Here is a 27965-nt window from a genome sequence, read left to right as displayed (position 1 = left end):
GTCGGTATTCAGTGAAGTTTTGTTGTTTTTTCCGTATAGATTAACAACTAAAACCCAAACATTGTCAGTAAGCTTTGACATTAACTGTTTGAAGGAAACGTGTTCACTTGGTCTCACGTCCCCAATATAGTTCTGTGTAATTATAGTTTCTAAATATTCTTGAACATAATGTATCATTATAGCAAATGTTTGCATAGCTATGTTTTGTTAATGCAATTGTCTTGTATAGTGAAAATAAAAATGAAATGGGCATGTGAATTTGAAAAATGATAAAATAGTCCTTAGGAAGAAAGTTGAAATTTGTGGGTAATAATTTCTTCTCCTGCTGTTGTTAATTTCCTGTTTTATTGTCCTGGCCTGTTAAATTTGTATCAGTGCGTTTCTGACTTTGTGCAACATGTGTGTAATTCTTGCTTGTCCTTCAGTGGAAGACTTGATCCTTGAACCAGGCAGTCTGGCGAAAAGTCTCAAATGAATATTTTTGAAGTTCAGCTGCTTTGTAAGGAATGAAATACACAAACAGTGGAAAGTTAAACACAAACTATGGAAATACATAGTGTAATATCACGTACTGACCAGTGCAAAGCATGCTTGTTTTGGTTCTTGTTTGGTAACAGTAACCCGTTGGAGTAGTAACAGTAGTAATACAGTTTTTTTAAGACTCAAATCTCTGTAATTCAGATAAAACATGGTTCAACATCTTAATTTACCAGTATGTTCATTAGAAAACCTTCAAATGTCTCTCCAGGTAAAATGAGTCTGCCTTCTTCTGAATCAAATCTAGACCAAATGGCAGAAAAAACAGAGGAAGTAAGTATGCAGCCTCTGTGGCTGTCAAACCATGTGTTTTGACCTCTGTATGTTGACAATACACACATAACTTACTATTTTTGTTTTGTTCTTAATTGTCAAGATATTAAAATAAATCTATTCTATTTCTATTCCCGTCAGCCTGGTAGCTCAACAGAAACTATGAAGCCCTCTTCTTCTCGCAACAAGAGGTGAGGAGCAGTTTTCTTAAATGTGGCTGTTATTGTTTTGTTTGCAGTTGCATGTTCTCAAAGGAGTTCCAACTGACACAGCTTAAAATATTAAAGCTAATTGCTAACTCATTATAGGAAGCCCGCTACGGTAGCTAAGCACACTGGACTGAATGAAGCTGATGCCTCAGCTGAGAGTGAAAATGAAGGCGCCACTTCTGACAATCCTTCAGACAGTAACACAGGCGGTGTATCTAAAGGTATGAACTATCAATGTACTTGTTGGTCTTGACCAATATATTGTTGATGCTGAGGATACAGGATGTTGATTTTGGGAGACCTTTTTTTTTTTGCTATTGCCTCTGATTAGGCACTTTAGTGATGAGGCCAGCTGGGAATGAAAATAAAGGCGCCATGAAGCTCAGAGTGGATTTCAAACAGAAACATACAGGTGATTTCATTTCATTATTTGGAAACTATATATGTGTCTGGTATGTTGATGTTCACAAGTGAGCATGCATAGAGTTGGTAATGAGCTGGATAGCCTGAAAGTAATGTGTGGAAAAAAGTTACAGGGACAAAGTGACTATTAGTGATTTCTTTCTCTTTATCGCAGATGATTCCCTGCAGAAGAAGGTAAATTGCACTGCCTGTGGAAAACAAGTGAACCAGTTTCAGCGCAACTCTGTGTTTGAGCATCCTGTGCTCAAAGTACTTATTTGTAAGGTAAGAACGTTCAAATATACGTTTCACATACTGTCATAGCTATTATAGTGAAGTTCCACGCTGACATTTTATCTGCCTTTCCATTCTTGATGTAGTAGTGATAGCGTTATTTCCTCTTCCTCTAGTCATGCTACAAGTATTACACAAGTGATGACATCAACAGAGACTCTGATGGGATGGATGAGCAATGCAGGTACAACATTTTACACAAGACCAACACAACATTATGGTTCATTTGTTAAGATACACAATAAGTTATAAGTAATGAGGTATGAATTCTAACATTGTAGGCTTGGCTGGGCATTTTTTGGGTGTTCAAAGTGTATGACGTAATGATTTGATTGCCTGTTTAAAAGCAACATTAAATGTGTGTTTCTGTCCCTTTTTTCATTTCATTTCTCTCAAATTGATCTTTGATAGATGATTATTCTTCAGACAAATATTTTGGCTTAAACCTTAATTATTAAGGGCCAATAATTTTGGAAACCTTGTTATAAGTAGTCTGAACTGTTTAAGGTTTTGAAGACTTCATTCTCTTTATGCTTTAAAACTCTGTTGAACATGTCCTCCCCAGGTGGTGTGCTGAAGGTGGCAAGCTCATCTGCTGTGATTACTGCAACAACGCCTTCTGCAAGAAGTGCATCCTACGCAACCTGGGCAGGAAGGAGCTGTCAGTCATTACTGATGAGAACTCAAAGTGGCACTGCTATGTCTGCAGGTCAGAACCCCTCCAGGTTCTGGTCTCCAAATGCCATGGCATCATGGAAAAACAGGAACTTGCGCAACACAAGCAACGGAAAACTGATAAAATCGAGGAACGTGAGAGCAAGAGACACAAGAACAAAGAAGTCAAAGAGCACAAAGCAGTTATCAATGGAAAAGAACACAACGAAGGCTCAGGGACCATGACGTTCTCCTACAAAAAACTGCAGGTACCCAAAGAACTTATAAAGAAAGCAAAAAAGCTTGTTGAAACTACAACAGGTCTGAACAATACGTTCATCCAGTTCATTCAGCAGGCAGCCGAGGAGCAGGGAGATAAGTCTATCAGGTATCGGCATTTGAAAGCCTTCAAGGCCGTGCTTGCCGATTTGAAAAAAGCCCATAGTGCTTTAGAGGCGGCTTTGGGGCCTGAGTTCAGAAACATGGAGTTGCAGAATGGTAATGAAGGGCAACATATTGTGAGAAAGAGCACTGATGTTGTGGCACCTGTAGAAAATGACCATGTGGATAATGTGGCGGATGCAGTTGATGGGGCTAAAACAGCTGAGGAGCTGGACGGAGAGTCTGATGGTGAGCCAGATGGAGAGCCGGACGGGGAACTGGACGGGGAGCTGGACGGGGAGCCGGACGGGGAGCCAGTCGAAGAGCAGCATAATGAACAGGACGTGGACAATGATCAACTGTCAGATGACACTGAAATGAAAGACAACCAAACAGAAACTGATGTAACCAAAAAATCAATTAAAACTGAAGTCTGTGATGATGGGCTAGTGTCAGCTGGTGAAATGTCCCTAGATCACGACATTATGTCTGTGCCTCCTTCGGTTCCCGAAGAGCTTTTTCAGATGGTGGAGAGTCTTGCGGATTCCACCATGCTCTCACAGGCTGACACCAAATTGGTCACAGATACAGATAAAAAGTCAAATGGAAACTCAACAGACTCTCAACGCCCCCAGCCCAAGGTGAAGAACCTTATAGTCAAACTGACTCCTGTGCCAGTAGTGACAACATGTGGGTCAAGGTCATCCAGGTCAAAAAACAGAGACAAAGATGAAGAGACACAGAAAAAGTGTAAAGAAGAAGAATGTGAGGGGGAGAAAGACAATGCTACTGATACAGTTGATGGGAAAGACAGCCCTCCACCCAGCCGTCGCTCTAGTAGAGTAAAGACCACTCCCTTGAGGAAGCAGGCTGAGAATAAGGGCAAGGAAGAGTCCTCTGAGTCGGAGTCAGAGGAAGATAGTAAGGGCAAAGCCAAATCCTCAGAGAAATCCAGTCACACCAAAAAAGAGGATCGGAAGCAGACCAAGGCTTCAGAGAAAAAGACGGTGGATTCTGACTCGGACGAAGTTCCTAACATCCTGCTAGAGAAAGCTGCAGAAGGCCACAGCACAGATGACGAACAGGGAAGCACAAGTGCTAAAAAGTGTTTATTCAAACTAAACAACACATCCACGCAGGACACAGACAAAGCATCCAAACGCAAAAGGAAGTCTGAAAGCTCTGATTCAGACTTGGAGAACAAAAGTAAAAAGACATCCAAGAAGAAGAAACAGAATTGCTCAGACTCCTCCAACTCTGACCAGGAGAAGGAGGCAAAGAGTAAAGTGGGCACAGCAAAGAGGAGATCTAGCCGTGTGAAGAAACAAGATGAAGCAAAAGAGGAAGACAAAAAATCACCTGAGAGGAGGGCAGCCGAGCGGAAAAGATCTTATGAAAAGAAGTGCAAGGGAAGGAGCCTCAAATCGGCCTCCAAGCTGCAGTCGTCCTCCAGTGAGGATGAAGAGGAACAGCAGGCTGAAGGCGACTCCGGAGATGACAGTGACGCGCAAAAGATCAAACCCATTGTGGAGGATAACGTGTTGGGAGGCAGCGGACCTTTCCATCAATCCTCAGGTAATTTGAAGAGAGGAAGGAGTGTTGAGTGGCGTTCAGCTCAGCGTCTGGCTGACTATCACACATTTTAACCAACCTGACTTGACTTTAAGTCCATGAGTTTAGGGAACTTTTTGGGAAGTACGTTCATTCACTTTCTTGCCAAGAATTAGATTAAACGTTTGACACCACTCTAATGCCTGTACTGTAAATATGTAGCTGGAGCCAGCAGCCAGTTAGCTTAGCGTAGCATGAAACTAGCTTGGGTCTGTCCTAAGGTAACAAAATCTGCTTATCAGCACCTTGAAAGCTCACTCAGGAACATGTTATCTAATTTGTTTAAGCTGTACAAAAACTGGATAGTGAAAAGTAATAAATGGGGGTGCCTTGTAGCTCACTTGGTAGAGCAGGCGTCCCATGTACAAAGGCCTTGCCGCAGTGGCCTCAGGTTCAATTCCAGTATGGGGCCCTTTGCTGCATGTCACCCCGTCTCTCTATCTCCCACCTTTCCTCTCTATCACTCTGTCAATTAAAGGCAAAAGGCCCAAAAAAAGAATCTTTAAAAAAAGAAAAGTAAGAAATAGAATCCTTGGCATAATGAGGAAGAAAGCGTGTTTCCCAAAATGTCAAATTATTCCTTTAATGCCTTGTGTGCTCCTCCATTAACAGCATGTGTCCTGTTTTGTTGTGCAGGAGATGAAGTGGATGATAAAGAGAGAATCTCCCAGGTTTGTGAAGATGATGACGATGATGATCCTGAAAACAGGTACTAAGAAACCACAAATTGCAAAGATACTCTTGATTGTCCATCAGGTAGAGCTGTTTAACCTAATATATTAGCTGGGCTCTGGCAGCACACTGCATTACTATACTCAGCAAGGACAGTGTGGCTGCTCAGTCTGGTCCTCACTGAAGAAAGTGGTGTTTTACATTTTACATACTTGTAACTTGTTACATACTGGGTTGATCCCAGTGAATCAGTATTTTGCCCAATTTCTATAGGCTGCCAGTGTTTCCATCAGTTATCCATTCACAAGCTGCAACTAGTCCTGTATTATTCCACTTGTAAACTTCTGTGTAGCGATAATAAATTAGCAGAAAAGCACTTTCTTTGTTTTTATATGTATTTTCTTATGAATAAATATTACATTTTACAATTATATTTACATAAGGGACAATCGATTATTTGTCACATGACTCAAAATGATTATTTTGTGTTTTTTTCATCAACATAATTTTGTAAAGACACATTTTTATTATGTGATTAATGTTTTTGTCTGTTTCTGTTTCTTTTTTCCCTTTTTTATGCTGAAGGATTGCAAAGAAAATGCTTCTCGCCCAAATAAAATCCAACTATTCTTCTGGAGCAGAGAGTTCCTCTGATAATGAAGGAGCAGACAAGGATGAAAAGTCCTCAAAGAGAGTTAAAAAAGAGGATGAGGATGAAGAAGAAGAAGAAGAAGAAGATGAAGAAGAGCAGAAAGGTAGCATACATTAGCTAAATATACCCAGTTGTTTTTGAATAAGCCTCTTTTCATTGTGTATCCTCTCAAACTGTTTGTTTTTCTCTTTGAAGATGAGGATTCAGAAGACTCAAGTTCTGATGTCGAAGTGAAGAAGCGTGGCAGACGACACAAATTGCTTCGCCATAAACTCTCGCTGAGCGAGGGTGAATCGGGAGACGAGAAAGCTGCCAGTAAAGAGAAGAACAAGCGGGGCAAGAAGAAGTCGGGGCAGAAAGGTTAATTTGGAATTTTTCAGTTGCCCGGTGTGTCATGTCTAACAATATGGAAGCAAATATTCTGAACTCTTTGAGACCAGCAAGTGACTTTTGTTTCTTTGTCTTTTGTCTGTCTGTCAGTGGGCAGCGATGACTCTGAAGACTCAGACTTTGAGAAGTCAGAGTCCAGTGCAGAGTCGGGGATAAGCGAGGAGCTTAGTGAATCAGAGAACGACGGGAAGCGTCGGAAGACCAGGTGAGATGAGAGAACTCCGACCAATCAATAGCAGTAATTTATTACAGCCACTGAATGTGGATTGATCTCCTGCTGCTCTTGCTTAAATTATACCAAAAATATAAATTGCTTGAATTCTGTTTTGTGTCTGTAGAGCTTCGAAGAAGAAGGATGAGGAGAAACAGAGAAGTTACAAGCAGAAGAAGAAGCGACGCAGGATCAAAGTTCAGGATTCCTCTTCCAGCAATGAGAAGGTGTTTAAAATGCAGAGCACTTGGTGGTAGTCTTGAACTGAGTTTCTTTTTTTTCCATGGCAGGATTTGCCAGGTGGAGGAGCTGGACCCACATAACGTTTACTAGTCAAGTCATGCATGACACATAAAATGTTATTTGAACTTACCCCTGGAGTGTGTTGTGAGGATTATTGAGGGCACAAATTAACCATAGGGTTGCTTGGCTGCTGATCATAGCAAGTGAATTTTTTCCCATGGGCGGAAGATCAGAGGGCTGAACTTAATTGTCATTTCCACAGAGCGGAGAGGAAGATGATAACCCCGATGGAGAGGATCGCAAAGGACGCAAAAAGATCCGCAAAATCCTGAAGGATGACAAGCTGCGGACAGAGACGAGAGATGCTCTGAAAGAAGAGGAGGAAAGGAGGAAACGTATAGCTGAGAGAGAGGCACTCAGGGAGAAACTCCGAGAGGTAAAAATGAAACAGAAACAGGCTGTGTGTCCGAAGCCCTGAGCTGTAGCCTCTTGATGATACTGCATGCCAGGGGAAAATGTTCAAGACCTCATTCAATACTGTGATGCAATTTTTGAGGAGGTAAGTACTGGCTTGGCAGCACTGAACCAGATAATGTACGCAAAGGGATGAGACATAACCAACTGGTGAGTTAGCCAGACTGATAACAATCTATGCTGCTGCTGATCGCCCACTGTCTGTCAGATCAAACAGTTGGGGAGTCCGCTCTGGGCTTTGCTTCAAGTATTTAAACTCCAAAATGTACTCATCAAAGACCAGCCATTCGTCTCATTAAGGTTTCTTCATCTTAAATCCAGAAATGTAGTGATGTAAATATATCTGACCAGATGGGTAAGAAGTCAGATATTTAGCAGGCAGACCGACTAAGTGACACGCAGTCTGAACAATGATCCTTAGTTTTATAAAACAAAATTGAATAATTATGATGCCTCCATGTTCTTGCCCACAATGAATGGTTGTGGTGAAACCCTGCATTTGAAGTTCAATTTAATCCAAATACAGCGTCATGTTTGCTGCTTATTTTTGTGTATAATAGTGATGCTACCAGCTTGCTTGCACTAATCACACTGTCACTTAACATATCTGAGTTAGGCTCTGGCATTTGTGTTTGGAATCATAGTTCAATTTAAATGAAGTCTGCTTTTGTGTTCATTTGAAGAGATTAAATCATACAGTGTAATCATTCATTTAGGTGGATGTTTGTCATGAGTTGGTATCAGAAAGATGAAAGCCAGCCATTATGACTTTATGACATTATGGCACTTGCAGAATTACTGATCTGATAAGATTGTGTATACCCAGGATGTGAAAAACACTATTTTCTCTCAGAATGAAACTGACATATTTTGTGTGACTCCTCTTCCTCTCTGTCTACCTCTGATCCTTCTTCAGGTGATTGTGGTGAAGGAGTCTTCCCAGGTGACCTGTCCCATCACCACCAAGCTGGTGCTGGATGAGGATGAGGAGACCAAGGAGCCGCTGGTGCAGGTGCACAGGAACCTTGTCACAAAGCTCAAACCTCACCAGGTTGATGGTAAGGACAAAGTGAATTCAGTCTCAAAAATTCAAATTCCAACACAAGCCTGTATATGAAACACTGAGATGTTTTGGACTAATGTCGGCCCCTCTGTGTTTATGTTTTGTTTCAGGGGTGCAGTTCATGTGGGACTGCTGCTGTGAATCTATGAAGAAGATCGAGAAGTCTGCTGGCTCCGGCTGCATCCTCGCCCACTGTATGGGTCTGGGAAAAACTCTGCAGGTACAGAGGAGAGAGCAACAAGCCTTTCTGTTGTCTGGGGTGAAAATTACACTAAAGCTGTGCAATATGGAAAGAAATGTAATCTTACACAGTGTTTGTGGAAACACTAGGGATGTGTTTCTATCCCTCTGAGACAATTTGGTACATTTCTATGTACCTGGAATTGCGTATTTAATTTTAAATGAATAAAACAGAATTCATTTGTCTGAACGAATTTAAAAAACAGCAATAAACTGAATTACTGATGTACTTTCAGGCACTGCCAGTCTTGTGCAAACTGTGGCAATTGAAGCCTAATGCAAAAATTTTGAAGTGCGATAGTGCATGTAAGAACTGTCGGAAACTTGAGCCTGTAAAACCCTGTCTGTCTGTCTGTCTGTCTGTCTGTCTGTCTGTCTGTCTGTCTGTCTGTCTGTCTGTCTGTCTGTCTGTGTGTGTGTGTGTGTGTGTGTGTGTGTGTGTGTGTGTGTGTGTGTGTGTGTGTGTGTGTGTGTGTGTGTGTGTGTGTGTGTGTGTGTGTGTGTGTGTGTGTGACACTGGTAACAATGTTTAACTGTAGTTCTGTTTTTGCCCTGTAGGTGGTGACATTCCTTCACACTTTACTGCTTTGTGAGAAGCTTGAGTTCACTACAGCGCTGGTGGTTTGTCCCCTGAACACTGTCCTTAATTGGCTTAACGAGTTTGAGAAGTGGCAAGTAGGAATGAAGGACGACGAGAGTTTAGAGGTAACAAGTTGCTTTTGTAACCTTTCAGGTTCAGGTCCTATTTGACAGCAGTGCTGCTGTTTTTTTGTGTCTGTGCATTTATAAAACCCCTGATTCAGGGCTTCTCTTTTTTTGATCAATGTCTATCTTGTGGTCACCAGGTGACTGAACTAGCCACAGTAAAGAGGCCACAAGAGCGAGCATACGCTCTCCAGCGGTGGCAAGAGATGGGGGGCGTTATGATCATCGGCTATGAGATGTACAGAAATCTGACGCAGGGCAGGAACATCAAGAGCAAGAAGCTCAAAGAGACCTTCCAGAAGACACTGGTAGATCCAGGTACAGTGCTGTGTAATGCCCCTATGTGGACAGCTGTGATGGAGTTGTTTTGAAGTTTGATTCATTAAAGCATGACTACTCAGTGTTCAAAGGAATTTTGTTATACTTTTATTGCAAATTCCCAGATGGTATCCATTATACATTCATGTACAAATGACACGGTGTGTGGCATTAGTCAAATTAGTCTCCCTTTGATATGTTTGCATCAGCATGAGCTTGCTAGTGGTAATGACTTTGATGTTCTTTGTGCATGTGCATCAGTTCAGGAGTGTGATTTGCTCATACAGAAATTGGCCACTTTAGAATAGGCTTACAATCTTGGCAATAAAGCTGAATTGATCAAGCTTGAAAAAGTGTGAAAGAAGCCCATAAGACATGTCAAAAAAGACATCACTCTGTTGTTACATCAGTTCCTAGCTTGTACTGTTTAACAAGCATTTATGTTTTTTCAAATATGTCTCTAGTTGTACTTCCACCTGTGATCACCTTTTCTTTTTCTCCTTTGCTCTCACCAGGTCCAGACATGGTGATCTGTGATGAGGGTCATATCCTGAAGAACGAGGCGTCTGCTGTGTGCAAAGCGATGAATTCTATCAGGACGAGGAGGAGGGTTGTGCTGACTGGAACGCCTCTGCAAAACAACCTTGTTGAATGTGAGATTGCATGGTTATAAAGACAATGTTGGACTAAGGTTTTGTGTGGATGGATGTATCTAAAACCTGTGATCTTTGTCTCCTTACTCCTCCTTAGACCACTGCATGGTGAACTTCATCAAGGAGAACCTGCTAGGGTCAGTTAAGGAGTTCAGGAACCGCTTCATTAACCCCATCCAGAACGGTCAATGTGCAGACTCCACATTACACGATGTCCGGATCATGAAGAAGAGGGCTCACATCCTCTATGAGATGCTGGCTGGCTGTGTCCAGGTAAAAGAAAACTGGCTGAAACTATTGACTCAGGTTCTCTTTGACCTCCTTCTTGTTGCCTCCTAAAGCCAAAGATTTATTTCTGCTTCCCACAGAGGAAAGATTACACAGCGCTCACCAAGTTCCTGCCTCCTAAACACGAGTATGTGTTGTCAGTCAGAGTGACTCCGATCCAGTGTAAACTCTACAGATACTACCTGGAGCACTTCACAGGTGAGAACCATGCTCTAATCTAGCCTTTTTGACTTTTAGTTGCACAGGAGCACAGGGTGCTGAGAATGGCAGTGCCCTTGGTTGCTTGGTTCAAACTGCTCTGATCTTTTTGGGTGCTTGGAGCAGCAGAGCCTCTAGGGGCTGCTAACAGGGTTTTTACAAGGTCAGGTCTGATTGCCCAGACAGGGATTTAGCCTAGTCGTAGACTAACACAAAATTCAATTGAGAATTCCACTGGAAAACATGCGTAGTCTAGGACTAGGCTAAATCCTACTGCAGGAGTCTTGTTTCTCTTAAAAGTGCTCTCTTGACTGGACGTCATTTACTCAGACAAGGTTTTTAGATAAATGGCCTTTCTGGTCTCTCACTTTTTCGTGCTGCATTGTTAAGTCGTTTAGTGGACTTTCCTCTCAGAATGTGGCCCAGGACGTGTGTGTGTGTGTGTGTGTGTGTGTGTGTGTGTGTGTGTGTGTGTGTGTGTGTGTGTGTGTGTGTGTGTGTGTGTGTGTGTGTGTGTGTGTGTGTGTGTGTGTGTGTGTGTGTGTGTGTGTGTGTGTGTGTGTGTGTGTAAGAGTGGCAGCTGGCAGAGTGCCGCAGGCAGGGTTTAAGCCCAGTTTCCCACGTCTCCCTAATGAAGAGCTCTGGGAGAGAGGGAACATAGGGTGGGGGGTAAAAGGGGGAATGTAGGGGCATAAAGGAAAGGGAAAGAAATTTAGTGGAAGGAGGGGCCAGAGGTTTTACACCAAAAGCGAAAACAAAGAACAGGAGAGCCGGTATGTAAGAAGAGGAGTGATGGGGGGTTTGGTGGTATGTACTGTGGCTCATTAGTCTGGGTTGTCCACAGGGCACAGTGCTGATGTTGTGACTGTGGCTCTGGACCTCCACAGTGGTGTCTTTGGACCCAAGACCACCAGTCGGTCTGCAGTCGGCCGCAAATGTTACATCCTCTTGCTGCTGCTTATGTAAAACCCACCGTAATGTCTGACCTCTCAGGGTCAACACAGAGCAGTTGCAACATTAACATTTCAGCAGCTGCCATTCACTTCTGTTCGTGAACCCACTGATTGAACAGATCAGACCAGACAAGTTCTAGACTGGATATTGCTGTCAAAAGAATGGCTGATACTTGGTGTGATTTGTTTTATCTAAATGATAATGATTAATGACTCCAATTTGTCCATAGTCAGGTGGTTAGGGGCAGACATCAATGTTCAAGTTTTGTTGCACTACATTTTCCACTCTAGTGTGTATGTATGAAGACTGAGGGCACGCTGTCAAGTACATAATGCAAACACACATCCATCTTCCTCCTCACACTCTTTCCCTTGTGTGCAGGTGTGGGGAATGCTATGGAGGGGGGCCGGGGCCGCGCAGGGACCAAACTCTTCCAGGATTTCCAGATGCTCAGCAGAATCTGGACCCATCCCTGGTGCCTTCAGCTGGACTACATCAGTAAAGAAAACAGGGTAGGGCTGGGGAAGACGAGACGAAAAACCACACTAAACACTAACTCAAAAACTGGGAATACGTTAGTGCAAATCACACACTGCGGGAAAACAATAGAAACATAGTGCTGACAGGTCATGCACCAGGGGACAACAACACACACATTGCCACTGCAGCACAATTTTCCCCTTATGCATCATTTCTGCTACCCACGATTCAGCTCTCAGTGTTTGGTTGACCTATATCGTCGTCACAGTCGAGACTCATGCGAGTGCACTTTCTTACAGGGTTTCTTTGACGAGGACAGTATGGACGAGTTCATCGCTTCAGAAACGGAAGAATCTTCTATGAGTATTACTTCTGAGGACGAGAAGATAAAAAAGTAAAATACAATTTCACTTCCATTTCCCTTTGTTGTACATTCATACAGAGATGACCTCATTTAACTGCCCTTCTGTCTTGCATCTGTTACTCTTGCTGACCCCGTCTCCTCCACTATTCCTCCTTCCTAATAGGAAAAAGAAGCAAGGGAGGGGAAAAAAGAAGGGATCTGATGACTCGGACAGTGATGACGTGGAGGTCATCAAGGAGTGGAACACCAGCTCTCGGGGCAGAAACGGAGAGGGTCGAAAAAGAGAAGAGCCTGTAGAGGAACGTAAGTTTGTTATGCACATGAGAGCGTTATGGGCAGTTGGCTAGGTATTAGAGGTACCAGAACTGCATGTATGGGAATATCTGGAGTGTTTGGTGTGTTTCGCCTCTGCTCAAACACGGACCATAGGTCTCGCCCATCTTTGAAAAACAACTGTTCAATTTTTGTTCCTAGATACTCTTCAGATCCACTTAGGCGAGTGAGCGTACTGAGCGTGGCATCCAGACGTTTGCAATTTGCAGACTTCAGGGACCAGTTCTATATGACAACAATTAGCTGTGTAATGTTACTAATGCTGTATTCAGTTTTTTTGTGGTTCTGAGGGGTTAAAGGTGATCCAGTCGACTGTAAAGCAAAAAACAAACAAACTGGGGTAAAACAAAACAACTGACTTGGCTTTGCGATGCTTTCATGGTCACTATTATAGATGTCACTGTATTATTACATCTAAAATGTTCGGAAACATTATTAAGCTGTTGTCATTTTAAAATGCATGAATAAGTTTGCCCAGAAGAAAACAAAAAATATATTTACTTATATTGTGATTCTCAATGATTTTCTTGCTTTGGCAGCTAACATCTGTAGCGTAGCAGAGAAACATGTAATAGTGAAACTGTATGTCTTTGTTACAGCTTGTTGTTGTGAGACTGTTCTGACTGCATGAAGACTAATATGTAACTTGTACCACTAACAGCTCAGCCCACTAGCTCAGCACCAGGGAGTCCCACTCCTGACTGGCACAAGGAGTTTGTTACTGAGGCTGACGCTGAGATCATAGAGCACTCTGGAAAGATAACGCTCCTCTTTGAGATCCTGCGCATGGCAGAGGAGGTAGACGACAAAGTGTAAGTGTGTCTGTACTCTATGCGCAAATAAAACCCTTTTGGCCTTTTCTGTTATGTTCCTGGAAAGTGTTTGGGTTAATCACAGAGTGACATGTAGCTGTCCTCATGCGTCCTCAGGTTGGTGTTCAGTCAGTCTCTCATCTCTCTGGACCTGATTGAGGATTTCCTGGAGCTGTCTTGTCGAGCGAAAGATGAAGGCAAAATCTCTCCATACAAAGGTGCATTTTTAGTGCAGGACCTCTTTTATTCAAGACGTTCTCACTGTACTCAGTCGACTCATCTGCTTCCCTCTTAATGTTATGATCTGAAAGGCTGCTCTTTTTTCATGATGTGCTAAAATCACAGAGCAATGTTTAATACTGTAAGCTCGAGGAGCCCAGTTGTCTGTCCCGAGGTTCATTTTTGCGGTTTTACACTCTCGTCTTTGAACTCACTAAGCTGTGTGTGAGATATAAAAAATGCTAACATTAGCTTTGGAGAAGGCTGAAGTATTTTCATATGGTGATACAGGTTTCACACTCGACAGCCCACATGCAACATGTATTCTTGTACGCGCTGGTGTGCTTATTACCCTTAAACACACACAGACACACACACACCGCCGCTGGTGTAAGGTCATGTTCCTAATTAAACTTCAGCAGCTGTTTTTACTTTCATTTTGAAAATGATTAGACCTTGACTTTTTATTCCACAAAAAAATGTTTGCTCAAGGGTTTGTAATTTGTAATGAAAAGATCACAGTGCCGTAATTGGAAACATACTGAAATGTTGTATGAAGGCTGGTAGGGGGGGGGTTGGCCATCTTGAAGGCTAAACACGGCTGGCCTCTAACCAACACAACCATCTATCTGCTGTCTGCTAACACCCAAACTAAGTCCTTTTGACAAGGAAAGGGCCCAGTTGATGGTGACACGTGTGTTTTTGAAGGTTTTGTGGAGCATGGATATGGATGTTGAATAGTCATAGCCGATTTCTAACTGTAACATTTCTGTGAAGGTGAAGGCAAGTGGTTCAGGAACATTGACTACTATCGCCTGGATGGCTCCACCAACGCCACCACCAGGAAGAAGTGGGCTGAAGAGTTTAATGACACCAGTAACACAAGGTACTATACTTTTTATTTTAAAACAGGGTTAACCCTAACCCTCAAAACACAGAACAATAATGACATTTTTCACAGTTGATGTGAATTTCTAAGCACTAGCTCACCTCTGTCTCTGTCTTCCCAGAGGTCGCTTGTTCCTCATTTCAACGCGAGCCGGCTCTCTTGGCATCAACCTGGTGGCAGCCAACAGGGTCATCATCTTTGACGCCTCCTGGAACCCCTCCTACGACGTCCAGAGTATCTTCAGGGTCTACCGCTTTGGCCAGCTTAAGACCGTCTATGTATACAGGTTCCTGGCTCAGGTGAGCTTATGAAACTGTTTTGGTCATTTCTGTAGATGCGCTGTTTGATTGGTCATCAATCATCAACCAAAAGATGATTGCAAACATGTCATCTGTGATCACCATTTCTGCTGCGTGACCATGATCCCTCGAAGGTTTGGCGTTACAAGGTTTTGACAGCTCATGTAAAATATATTTTGATCATCGTGTTTCAGAGCATCCATATCTAGTAACGGTTTCATGTACCGTATTCGTATTAAGTCACTGTGGCTTAAATGAGCCTTACCTGTAATACTAATGCAGGACAAGCGAATAACTGTTGATTCCTGTGACACTTGATGTTTAAGTAAAGCTGTAATTATTATTTCCTGGCTGTCTTCTCATGTCATTCTCTTCTTTCAGGGCACAATGGAGGAGAAGATTTATGACCGGCAGGTAACCAAACAGTCTCTGTCATTCCGGGTGGTGGACCAGCAGCAGATTGAGAGGCACTTTACAACGAACGAGCTGGCCGAGCTCTACACCTTTGAGCCGGACATGGTGGATGATCCCTCAGAGAAGAAGAACAAGAAAGCCACACCCTTGCTCCCTAAGGTAAACAGGCATATATGCATGCCATATATTTTACATAGATTGTTCAAATATGCTTCTATGTTGGACTTTGTAAATTAAATATAGAATAAATCATACATGTTATTGGTCTTTGGTGAACCATTGACTGAGAGTTCATGGTTTTCTTTAGTCTGATCCCCAAAGGAAATGCAGAAAAGCCGGCTGAAACCCATTAACAGTAGTAAAATAGTCTTTTTTCCTTCAACAAACATGGCGCAGAATGCCATTTTAAATGCCAAGCTTGTTTTTCCAAACTTGCATCAAGTAGTATGTTCTTCCTTTTGAAGTTTAGCACTTTTGTGATAAACTGTTATTTAGACTCAATGCCAGCTTGTATCCTGCTTGGCCTTTCCGGGATCTTTCAATTTCTTCTCGTTTCCTTTCATAATCCCGCGCTCGCCTTAATGCAGGTGCTGTGTCACTATTTGGGCCCCATGGGGTTTAATAAGAACACACAGCCCTTACATGGGCCATCCAACCCCGCACAGCTGCACAGATTTGTCTGTTTACTGCTATTTACTAAATAGTCTTCTCATTGCAACACTGCTGCTGCCCAGCTATAAACCTGCACTCCTCTTTTTCCTTTTTTTCATTCATTCCTTCTCTGTTGAACTTTGAATTACTCCCATCCTTTCCCACTCCTTCCTTTTTTGCAGTCTCTGGGTTTATTCAGATCATCTTAAGTGGTTTTACCTCTTTGTTTTGGTTTGACCTGGGTTACTCCGCAGACATCTGTAAACAGAATGGATAACAGAAACACTGCACATCCAACTCTCTCGCTCTTTCACCGGACAGTCGAGAGGCCTTTCAGTGCACCTTAATGGAAAATCTGTTTTACATTTACGCTGTCAAAAGATCTTTATCGCTATTCCCTTCATGAGTATTAACAGGTAGGAGCACTGCATGAATCCTTTCAGCCGGCAGCTGATATCATTACTCTCACCTTCCATATTCCTCTAAACCAGGAGTAGCCTACTTACAGTGCAGCAGAGCACAGTTGGAGATTTGAAGAGGAAAGATGTGTTCATTGAGCCGCGGCCTGTTAGATGTGTATGATCTTTAATGAGCCCAGTGACATTTATGTGACACAGTATTAAAGACGGAGAGGCTGACAAGCTCTTTAACAAGCCGACCTGTTTTGGCCAGGGGGTTAACTATGATGTGGCAGCAGGACTGCAGTATTACGGAAGGAATTTGCCGTCTGGAATGATGTGAAGATGAGTCAGACGCCCTCCATCACTTTGAGCCAACAACGCTCTGCACAGAAGGAGAGAGTGATTCGAGCCACAGCAGAGGGAGTTTTGTTCTTCTTCTCTTATACTCTTCACACTGGGAAGTGCTGTTTTCTCAGCCAGAGAGGGCATATTGCTTTAAAACTGGGGTCACACAGGCCACAGCACCAGTGGTTGATATTTATGCTTAAGAAACTGAGATGGAGTTATTTCTGTCTCATCTTTTGCTTTGCTTTGTCTTTTCTCTGCTATCACTTCTCCTCAGTCCCCCTTTATGTCCTTTACCTGCTTATGTCCTGCCTTGGATATACCATGCCACCACCTTCACCTCATATCCTACCTTCATTTCCACTTTCCTCCCCCTTGTCCTTACTGATGTCCTCATTCTCTTCCCCGTCCACCATTACCCCACCGCGTCTTTGCCCCGCCATCTTTGCGGCCATTGCCCTGACTCGCCACTCCGCCTCCGAATGTTCAAAGCAAGCTCAGTAAAGTTGTTATTCTTATTCTCCCTCTGGCCTACCCTGCATAATGAAGGGTCATTATTTAAACCCCTCTCTTAAAGATGTCTCTGCGCTCTTCAGAGAAACTAATTGAAGACAAAAGAAGCAGGAGCACTTCCCCCTAATGACAAAGAAGGTCCTCACAGTCGCAGCCCAGACATGAGATTTTGACTCCCCACCCATCCTGAGACACCCTCACCCATTTCCTGTACATCACACTTCCATCTAACATGCGACCACTTGTACAACGCAAGGCAAGCACGGTGTTGTTTTTTTATACAACTCCACAGTGTTCTCTCCAAATGTTGCTGCATTGTACACTGTCGGTCAAGCTGGCAGGCTGTGGGCGTACCTCACTGTATGGGCTCTCAGCAGGTGATGGTCATTAGGCTCTGTCACGTACACTGAAAGGCAGTGGGAAGGCTGCACTTGAACCTGCAGCATAGACAGGAGCAGACTGGACCAATAAGCCACACCATGCTTGTCTCATTAGGGGTAGGAAGTCACTTTGACCTTAAAGGAAAATTCTGCCTCAGATACTCTGTAGGCATTATATATCATCAGACAGTGATGGTTCAGGGGACTACAGGGGTTATTTTGTGATGAAAGGTTTGTAAATTATTTTTTGGGTGTACCCAACCTCAGCCTGCCCCGTCTATATCTACTTGAGTAAGTGGTTTCTCATACTTCCCTGAATGCTTTTTGCCAGCTTTCATAAAACATGCCTGAGCTTGTTGCATTGCAGGTGGAGAGATCACTAATGATAGTAACAGGAAGAGACCGAGTGGTTGCAGGTGAGAGAAAGCGAGAGCCATGTCTGTGGAGATATTGATGTCTCTGCTCTGTATGATGAATCTCTGTAATGTTGTTGAACTGCAACATGCACTAAGATGGTTGTTTGATAGAAGTGAAATGAAACGCACCACCAGACAATAAAATGGGCACAGAACACAATGCCTGTTTTTAAACAGTGCTGTAGTACTGAAGCCAAGATGAATATGGCCAAAATTTAGCTTGAAGGTATTAAGGCACCAGTATACTCCTTCAGAACTGTTCATCGGACGATTGAACATCTTCTAATCGCTATTTAATTAACCTAACGGTAGCTAGCAGCAGTGCAGCGGCAAGTGATAGTTTAGCGGAGCAGCTGATGTCCTGCACGGTAACAGAACAGGAAATGCGCTTGAGACGGTCAGTTTCACGGCACTGTTGAGATGCACGTAAAAACACATAATTGTGTGTGTGAGAAAGTCTGACACAGACAACACAGGACAGAAGCAGCGCACCCTCAAATGCACCAAAACGCAGTAGAGACTCAGCACACTTTTTTATTACATGACCAATTTGGTACAAACATTTACTCGCCAGTGTGGTGGATAGCACTCCGAGAACGGAAAATCTACCCGGCTTGACGGGTTGATTTCAGACCCTGTTCACACCCACTTCATGAGATGAGATGAGAAATGAGCAGGAGTTTGAAGTTCTCTCCCAAGCTTTCTTTTTCCTTTCTTTACAAAACTATTTCTGTCACTTTTCACGTGTACAAGTGCAACACCATGAATACCCAAATGTATTATCCATTATCCTTACATTTAAGCGATGTCGCATCTCCCCCATCTATGACAGTAGGCTTTTCACCCCGCCCTTCAGTGAGGCTGTTTGAAAGAGCCTCAACACTTATGACTTCCGACATAGTTTGATAACACACCTTATGCACCGGTTCTTTTCTAACATAACCCGACCCTTAACATTGAATTTGAACTGAGCAACATCTCACCTCTTCTCCACTCGCAGACTTCAACTACTACAACTAGTGCACAGCCTGTTTCTCACTTGAGAAATTATTCAAAAACCAATTTCCATGTTTTTACTTTTTTTTCTCTGCCCAGTACAGTTCAGCCATCATCCTCTAATTGACTCCTTGTGAATCCCTCTTTACCTGCATGTCCAGCTCCAGCTGGCTGGCCCTTGTAGCAAGCTCACGTAGAAACACCCCCCCCCCCCCCGCTGCTGGCTGAGGCTTGTTTTTATAGGAATGTGGTATGTGTATCGTCTTTGTTTAGCCCTTTGTGACATGCGTGATTTTGTTTCTTTGTTAATTGGCTGACAGCTAGATAAACTCTCTGACTTGTGCAGGCCCTGTAGGGTGTAAAGACAATGTGGTCCTGAGGGCAGGGGTGGCCTCCTGATATCAGGTACAGCGCCTGCAGTTAAGTGCGTTTCTGCAGAGAAACTGTTTAGAGCAGGCCAGTAGGGTTATGTGTATCACTTGTGTGCAGCTGGGAGAGAGTGAGTTTTGACTGGCTATGTTTAGGTATTACAAATATCTCAGCCACTCACATTCCTGATGATCTTGGCCCCCTCTGTTGCTATAGTTAACGCACCTGTGTGTCAAAAGCAGTTCCTGGCAGACACCGTCACAGCCAGAAACTAGTTGCTATAGTTGGACAACTGTGGATCTCTGTCACTTTGCTACTTTAAGGTTTATTTTTGTATTAATTTATGTTCTCCTTTTCTTTCCCTTTAATCTGTATTATCCTTTTTTCCTGTCTGTTTTCCCTTCCCATCTTTACAGTATACCCAACTGTCATCTCTCCTTCTGCACGTTTAATTCCTCCTGTGTGGTGTTTTTCTCTGTTAAGTAGAGGTTTATTGTTGTGGCAATGACAGAAATAAAATAAAAAGGTGAATGTAGAAGCATGGTTAAGGTATTCTCAACACAATAAGCGGCCGTTGTGCAGGAAATTGGGTTAACATGGTTGAAAATGTTCTCAGCTCGAGAAATATCTGATAAAGCGGCCAAAACTCCTGCCTGCATAGAACCCAGAGCTATTAATGTAGGCGGGTGTTTAATTGCATCAGACCTTTTACAGTTAAGCGCCACCTAAAGTCTATTGGTAAAGTACATGCTGGTGCCAGTGCCAAGTTGTAAAGTCTACATGAGGCCCACTTATGTCGACTCCCAAGTTTTCATCTTTCTGATGTGAGAGCTGCCGAGCTTGAAAACTGCTTTACATCATTTATGGACTGCTGGCAGGGTAGCCATTTTCATAATGTATACATGTACAAGAATTTGGCTTAAGGAGGGCATAAATTGTTTTCTCAATGGAAAGAATGGAAATGGTTTGATACAGTGGTAAATGTCATGCATGTTGGATGGCTTGTGTGATTAGTATACCAATTCTTACACCAAGTTTTCTTGCTCTGCTGACTCCTGTTCTTTGCTTTGTTTAACAGTCAGCTGAAGCCGAGACTTCCAGCTTGCTTTACATTAACAGCACATTTGCACACCCTTTGTTGAATAAAAGGCTTTTTTTGCACAAAAGTGCTGTTTAGAATCAAGACATCAGATTATCAGACCCTCATTGAGACCAAACCTGTTGAGATTCTTTGGTCTAAACTGGACAAAGTTTTGAGCTTATCCTCCGACATGGGCAGCCACCTCCATTATTACATCTGAACTCACAAATGCACATTCTGTGATGCCAAAATTCCTTCCCAAATTTCACCCTCTAGAAATGCTCACCCTGCTCCCCACATATTTTTTCTCAGAGGAGGAAAAAAACTTGAGTGGGGTAATTTACCTCTTTCTCTCTGAGCATCTGCCCACCCAGCGTCTGGCTCTCTCTCTCTCTTCCCCCTGCAGTAAAGCGATAGGCTTTACCATGCAGCTCCATGAGGATGACAATAGCCCAGGTCAGTTTACCTACAATCATTAGTGCTGGCTCGAGAGAGACACACACACACACACACACACACACACACACACACACACACACACACACACACACACACACACACACACACACTGAGCGCACCAGGATTGGAGATGGACCAGACCACCCCAGAGCCATTGCTGGTGGGAATTACTTAAGGATCCCAGAATGCACTTCCAGTGGGAGTGTCAGTACTGTCATTTGACCTGTAGCTCCACTGACCCGTTACACGGTCGACAGTCAAAAGTGCTCCTCTTTCATGCGTTTAAATAAAACCTGCACTTTCTACATGTTTAACAGATTGCAGCTTTTTTCCCCCAACCATAGTTTAGACTTCAGCATTAATTGAATTTTTTTTTTTAATTTCAAAGTCTGGTCTTTCTTTAGCAGGCTATGGCTTTTTCAGATGAATGAGTGACCTGGGTGTTTCTCACTCTGTTTAATTAGGAATCAACTGCGAGTTGTGCAAAATACAGCAGGAGATTGGTTTTTCATTTTCAAATTATGGGCATTTCTAATTTGTTTGTTTTTGCGTCATAGTTAGAAGTACCTGCTGTCCCTCTCCTCCTCCTCCGACAGGCAGAGCGGTGAAAATTTGTGCTGAAAATTCATCGTCTTTAACGGGGAACTGTGACAGACAAATCAACTTGCCCAGATGTGGCCACTGGGTAATCCTCATAGTCACCACTGAGTCAGATTTGGACTTTGTCATACGTTGTGGTCATAACCATGTTGTATCTATACCAGCGCCAACGTAAGTGCCTGTGCTGGCATCTACTGTGGCCTTTATTTGACCTTGTGCTCACCTATTTTGGCAGAACAAACCACAATGGATGCCTTTTATCCTAGTCAGGCCAACAGGCTCTTCTGTGCTTTTATGTCCTAATTAGAGAGCAAAGCAGCAGTTGAATTGCTGGCTGTGCCGCTGCTTCAAAATGTCTGGTTGTTCAGGGGTGGCCTGGTTTGTCCTGATTAAGTGCGATGGCTGGGAAACATAAACATGTGTCAATGAAGAGCACAATCAGGTCCAGGGTCCGAGTGTTGGAAGTTGAAGGGTATGCAGGTGTGAAGCTCTGTGCCCCTGTCTGCTCCTACCTGTTTCAGCCACCTTATCTGTCAATATCTGGAGTTGTGAGCCCTAAAAATAGGTTCTTATGTAGTTTTCATGGTGCTCACTCCCCCCCGCCCCCCTTTTTAGGGATCCACTTTCACTCCATCTGGTCTGGTGTTTATTTTCTGTTTATTCAATACAGGTCTGCAATCACTGCTTAATTTCATAGTGTGGTGTTTCTGTTTTTGTCTTCTTTCCCCTCCTTAATACCAGTGACATCTATGATTAATTTTGTTTGCAACCTCACACTCATTGTCACATTTCAAAGTGAGACAGAGAAGGGCGGGGGAGGAGAGCAGAGCCTCCCTGTGAATTGGCCCGTGTGGAGGTTAATGATGCAACTTCTGTATGACGTTGTTTCCAGATTGCAGAGTTCCAGTTTAATGTAAAGCGAAGTCAAAGTCGAGGCAAAGAAAAGCAAACGTGCTGCTGAGAGGGTAATTTAAACCATGTTTGTGTGAGCTGAGCCTGGCCCAGCTCTCTTAATTTTACTCAGGTATTGTTTTCAATAACAATGTAGTCATGGAAACCAGAGTCCAGAAAACCCTTTATTTATTTATTTTATTGTTGTTTGTTTGAGTTTTTACATGTCTTTTTAATCCTCCTACATTGAAATCCAAGTTTTTTCTTAAATTGAAATGTTTGAACTGCTAGAACCTAGATGAGGTTGGATTTGTGTATTCAGGTTTTGTTGACCTGTTTCTATTGTTTGCTGCAGTAACAATGCAGGTGTACACATGGTAACTGGTGCCACAGTTTTTCCCAATATGAATACCAAGCTGCAGGCTAGATAAAGAACTTGCTCCTCAAACCAAAGCAATGTCTAGTTGCTGTGCAGACCTCCTGTTGTGGAGGTTGTTTGGTGCAAGCAGACAGTTCTAAATTCGACTTTAGTGTTTCGTGTTGCATTGTGACATAAGAGACAATTTAGGGACGCATAAAATATACTATGATTGCAACGTCCTTGTTGCATGTCATTCTCTCCCCCCTCATTGCCTGTCATTTCTCCACTGGTGACAGAAGTGTCCAAAGAACTATTAAAAAGACAATTGAATGTCTTACTTGAGAGGACATATTGAGGCACACCATCAAAGTTTATCTGAAACTACTGTGAGGCTTCAGCAGTCTGAATTAGACAAATACACAGAGTATCTCCTCCAATGATTATTTAAACCCACAGTGACGCCCTTCCTTTCTTTTTGTCATCTTTCGCTGTAGGATCCTTTCCTGGCTGAGATGCTGCAGAACAATAAGGACCAGATTGCGTGTTACCACGAACACGACTCCCTGCTGGACCACAAGGAGGAGGAGGCCCTGAGCGAGGAGGATCGCAAGGCTGCCTGGGCCGAGTATGAGGCAGAGAAAAAGGTAGGCAAGGAGAAAAACCACACAGAAATGCATGCTGCACACTGGCATATCGACCAGTTCCAAAACCAAAGCACTCACATACGACACTTAGCCCTTCTGTCCATCATTCTCTAAATCATTAACATCAAAGTGCAAGGTGAGCTACGCGAGGCCCCTCTTTTGTCAAGATGTGTGAGTTAGTGTAAGATCTGTACAATCCTTTCATCACTTAGAATAAGCCGATGACAGGACCCCCCCCCCACTACCGTGATAGTCATTTTGGCCCACCATCAGGCCAGTGATCTGCCATACAAATCTGTGAGAGGTTGTCCAAGCAGAGTCAGTACGTAGATCCACAGAGGGTTAGGGACTCCTTCTCTCTGTGTTCACTTTTCTCTATTTTCTTCCTGCATTTCCTCCATTGTCCCCTCCTCTTCCCTCTCCTTTCTTGTGGGACAAATCAATGGACAATTAGTGGGGTTTATTTGGAGAAGTGTAGGGGGGGTTGATGTAAGAGAGCAGGAGCAGGTCTCCTCTCCCCCCTGTGTAATCCTAGATTCTAATTCACTCTAATGATTATTTTTCCAACACACTCTCCCTCCTCTGCCCTCTGTGTGCCTTAAGCGGCTTTTCCCTCAGAGCTCCTCTGCTTTTCAAGAGAACAGAGGGTTCCCAGTCGCTGGAAAAACAGCGGCGCTGAGGTCGAATGTGAGAATTTCAATTGCGTTCGCATCACTGCAATCTGTCATAAGGTAAAGATGCACAAGCAGCCACTTTCATCCACGAGAGGCTGTTCAGTATCACATTGTATACTCTGAGCTTTGTAGGAGAATCAACTGGAACGTAACCCGGCCTCTGCTAATGTCTTCACAACTTAAGGGTTGGCCGGTGGTGGCCAGGAAAAGCTATGTGTATGAATATCAGATTTGCAACTCAGGAAATGGGAAAAACTGTGAGAACATGATCAGGCGCCCAAAACTAAACTGAACCCAGGAGCCCTCAGTCTCACTGGGATGACTTCAGCTCGGTACAGAGCTTAGCGAGGCTCATGTCATAAATTTAGATTTCAGACACTGAGTTTTTGGAAATGAAGTCAAGTCTAGATTTTGTGTCTGTCTGAAGATGTATGAAGTCTGCAGAGCATCTCAGGATGCAGCTGAAGTCCAAGAGTGGCTGCTTGTTAATAGCTAACCCAAAACTGAAGTGTGTGTGTGTGTGTGTGTGTGTGTGTGTGTGTGTGTGTGTGCGTTCATGTGTGTTGTGGTTTTGCGGTTGTTTTGAGGTTTTGTAGCATTTAAGCCTGCACACCTGTCTCTGACCACGTCCAAAGACCCCCACTGGCCCCCAAAACACACACACAAGTACACATACACCCACCCACCCCTACATACCGGATGGCCAGATTACAGGGCACGGGAAAACCATCTGCAGCAGAGGCTCAATTACATACAAACATCGGTATCCTGCTGGCCTTTACTGGGACGAGGCTGTTTACTTCAGGTCACTCCTCTCACACACACGTGTTTAATACAAGAGGAGCACGCTGATACCGGGCTACTTGTTACTCTCACGAACTGAACCAAGTCACATGTGTGAAGAATTGAAAGCTTTGCTGTCAAGATTACTGACTGACCATGAAGTGAGGAGCTGGACCAGTTACTGACTGAGGTTGACAGGCGAAGTGAGCTGTCGTCTCTCGTCAGCCACAGTGATGGCATACAGTGTCTCCCATCATGCCCTAGGTGGCTCTTAACACCTGCTTAATTGATGTGTACTAATCCTGCTCTTTTGTTGGATGCCTCTGTGTCTTTCATCTCTCAGGGTCTGTCCATGAGGACCAACTACCAGTCATCGTACTCACAGATGGACATGGGCGGCTCCAACTACTTCTCCTACAACGTGGCGGCTTTGGCCTCCATGACCAACCAGCAGCTGGAGGCAAGTAATGAGCTCCACATGCCCCTCACACTCCTCCCCTCTCCTTCCCCCACGGCATGGCGCCCCACATTCCTCAGACCCCACTGCTAATTGTGACAACAGTCTAGTAGCCGATGTCCCTGGCTCTGCCCCGCTCCTCCACCCAGCAGTTTGTAATACTCTATGTCTGGGGCAGCAGCTATTTATACACAGTGGCACATCGGACTGAGGGAGAGGACAGAAGGTCCGAGAGGCAGATTGTGTTTTTCAATAAGGAAGTCAAATGAGTGTAGAAATACTGGACACTGGCTTCGATCCTTGTACTCTTATAAACTTGCAATAGTGATTCAGTAACTGTAAGTTATGCATCCTCCTGTCACATCAACTTTTGGAGCTTAAAATCAACAAACGTGTTGCCTACCTTCACATCCTGCACACAAACAGCTTGATTAGTATTAATTTGGAGTCATGTTTCGTGCCACCTGATGAATCTAAATGTAATATTTTAGCCTTAAGCTTTGTTTTGGTCTCCATCTAGCCTGGCATCGCCATCGCCTGGAACCGCTGCGTTCATTTTTGTTTTCCAAGGGGCGTCATCAGCGGGCGCAGACCAAAATGCCTCTGGACGCAGTACTGCAACCAATCAGAGCAATGAGAAAAATAGAGACAACATACCATCCTGTTTGTTTAATACTGACATGATAGCTGATTCAACAGAACGTTCTACATCAGCGGCAGCCATCTTGGTTGTTTAAATGCCTCAACAGCGCTCCTCTGTCAGTCATGATATAAAACCCTCTCCAAATTAGATAATTGTGAAAAGTGATTGGCCTGACCTGTGCCAGGTCGGCTGGAAATCTGTCTGAACGGGAGGGGAGCCAGACACATCTGCCAGAGCAAATAAAATATGAGCTCGCAGATTCGTCTGGTTTCCAGGCTAGTCTCCACCAACTCTTGTGAAAAATATTTCTTTACCAGCTAGTCGCTAACTTTGTCTGTCTGCCATTTGGTGCTGGAAGAGTTAATCAATTACAGCTTTTTTGCACCTTTAGGTGTCACTGGGAGTGGTGAGACTGAACGATGCAGTAAATATGCAGGCCGTCAAAACAATGAGCTAAAAGAATTTCTGCAGAGCTGCACAGTTAATATAATGATAATTCCCTGGTTTTGTCACTACGAGCCTTTTGTCATTGCTCTTTTTATTCAATGTAAATCTCAATGTCTCCTTCATTTGTGTTCAGGACCTGATTAATCAGGGACGACAGAAAGTCATTGAAGCAACAAATGCACTGAAGACTTTATCACGGGAGTCACTGGAAGATACTATCGCCAGAGTGGTGAGTGTCAAAACGAATGCTACACTGCTTCTAAATCAGTCTTCAGTCAATTAAGATAATCTTGATAACTTTTCTTAGAGCAACAATCTTAATTTGTTGAAAAGATTTTTTGACAGAATTTGTCAGTTGTGATGGTGGTTGAGGGCAACATGTGTGAGCTGTCCTCTCTGTCCACAGTGGAAGGAGAACCCATCGTTGACAGAGAATCAGGTCCAGTCTATGGCTCTGGGACGACAGGCCAGCGTGGAGCTGGAGCTCAAGCGCAGGGAAGTCGTGTACAGGGACGTTCTCACCAGGCAGCAGACGGTAAGAACTGCTCTGTGGTTAGAAAAACTAAATTATCGCAGGAAAAACTGGGCCATATTGACCAAATCTATCATCACAATACTTTTCAGTCGTAATATTTTATTGTTGGTGCTTAACGGAGATATGTCCACTTGGGTTAGGGTTAGGTAACTGAATGGTCATTAATAATGTGAACATCATGACCAAGCAGGTATCCACTCTTCAAGAACTAATAAGTCTAATAAGTTCAGAAAGTTGTGTAACCTAAATGTAATGCAGTCTTTTAGACCAAGAAACAGTTTTATTCATTCATATTAAAATCTTGATGATCTCTAGTTGCACATCACGGCTATGTGTTGCCCACTCCTAGCTGAATAAATGTACCCGCAGGAGCTAAACATTGGACTGCAGTAATAGCATCTGTTTGTTTGACCCCTTAAAAGCTCTTATTTAACCTTTACTCCATCACTGAGACACCATTATACTTGACCTCCAACATCAAGCTGTAGTGTTTCAAGCTGTAGCATCATAAATGCAGCCAGCCGTAGTTCAGAAATATTGTAGGAAATCCAGCTGCATGTAAATTTGGGTTTTACAGTAACCAGGTTATTGCAGTGTGTTTTTATACTTTTCTTTAATTTCCTGCCTTAACTTGATTTCATCCAAAAAGCATTTTTTTGTGCACATACCTTTTGCTCTTTTGTTTTTAGTTCCATAATTCTTTAAGCCATAATATTATACCTTGGTGATCAGTCATATTTGGCCAGTTCGTCAGTGTCTATAGTTTTTCTTGTCCGTTGTCTTCACATGTGCTTTGGACTGGTTGTTCAGCTGGTACTTACTGTCTCTCTGTTTGTGTCTGCCCAGCTGATGATGTTCGTGCAGAAGCTGATCACCAACAGGAAGGTGCAGGAGCAGCATCTGGCCATGGCTAACCAGGCCAGCTACCTGAACCAGCTGGCCCTGCAGAACGGCATGATGGGAGGCAGCGGGCTCAGCCAGATGGACCTGCTGGGGATTTACCAGCAGCTCCACGGCCTGGGCTCCCATCAAAGCATGGGCAAGAATCCTGGGCCCTCCAAGGGCCTGTAGGGACTCTTCCTCATAA

The 27965-nt window shown here is 43.5% G+C and overlaps 1 protein-coding gene across 1 annotated transcript; it reads left to right on the top strand.

The window, feature by feature from the left end:
- The first annotated feature begins 751 nt into the window (after positions 1-751).
- On the top strand, positions 752-27965 carry atrx (ATRX chromatin remodeler). Its single transcript, XM_070912955.1, has 34 exons — positions 752-810; positions 952-1001; positions 1119-1240; positions 1351-1431; positions 1597-1706; positions 1832-1899; positions 2281-3440; positions 3474-4325; positions 4998-5070; positions 5619-5788; positions 5896-6045; positions 6166-6280; positions 6414-6513; positions 6792-6965; positions 7920-8061; positions 8177-8286; positions 8865-9011; positions 9152-9329; positions 9845-9982; positions 10080-10255; positions 10351-10468; positions 11804-11934; positions 12202-12296; positions 12430-12569; positions 13261-13411; positions 13529-13629; positions 14408-14516; positions 14641-14818; positions 15200-15391; positions 23190-23339; positions 25140-25256; positions 26477-26572; positions 26750-26878; positions 27725-27965. The coding sequence occupies exons 1-34, from the start codon at positions 754-756 to the stop codon at positions 27947-27949; spliced, it is 6105 nt and encodes a 2034-aa protein (XP_070769056.1). The 5' UTR covers positions 752-753; the 3' UTR covers positions 27950-27965.

Source organism: Enoplosus armatus, chromosome 10 (assembly GCF_043641665.1).
Source record: "Enoplosus armatus isolate fEnoArm2 chromosome 10, fEnoArm2.hap1, whole genome shotgun sequence".
NCBI lineage: Eukaryota > Metazoa > Chordata > Actinopteri > Centrarchiformes > Enoplosidae > Enoplosus > Enoplosus armatus.
Note: the sequence above shows the minus strand (reverse complement) of the source record. Positions and strands in the feature narration are given on the sequence as shown.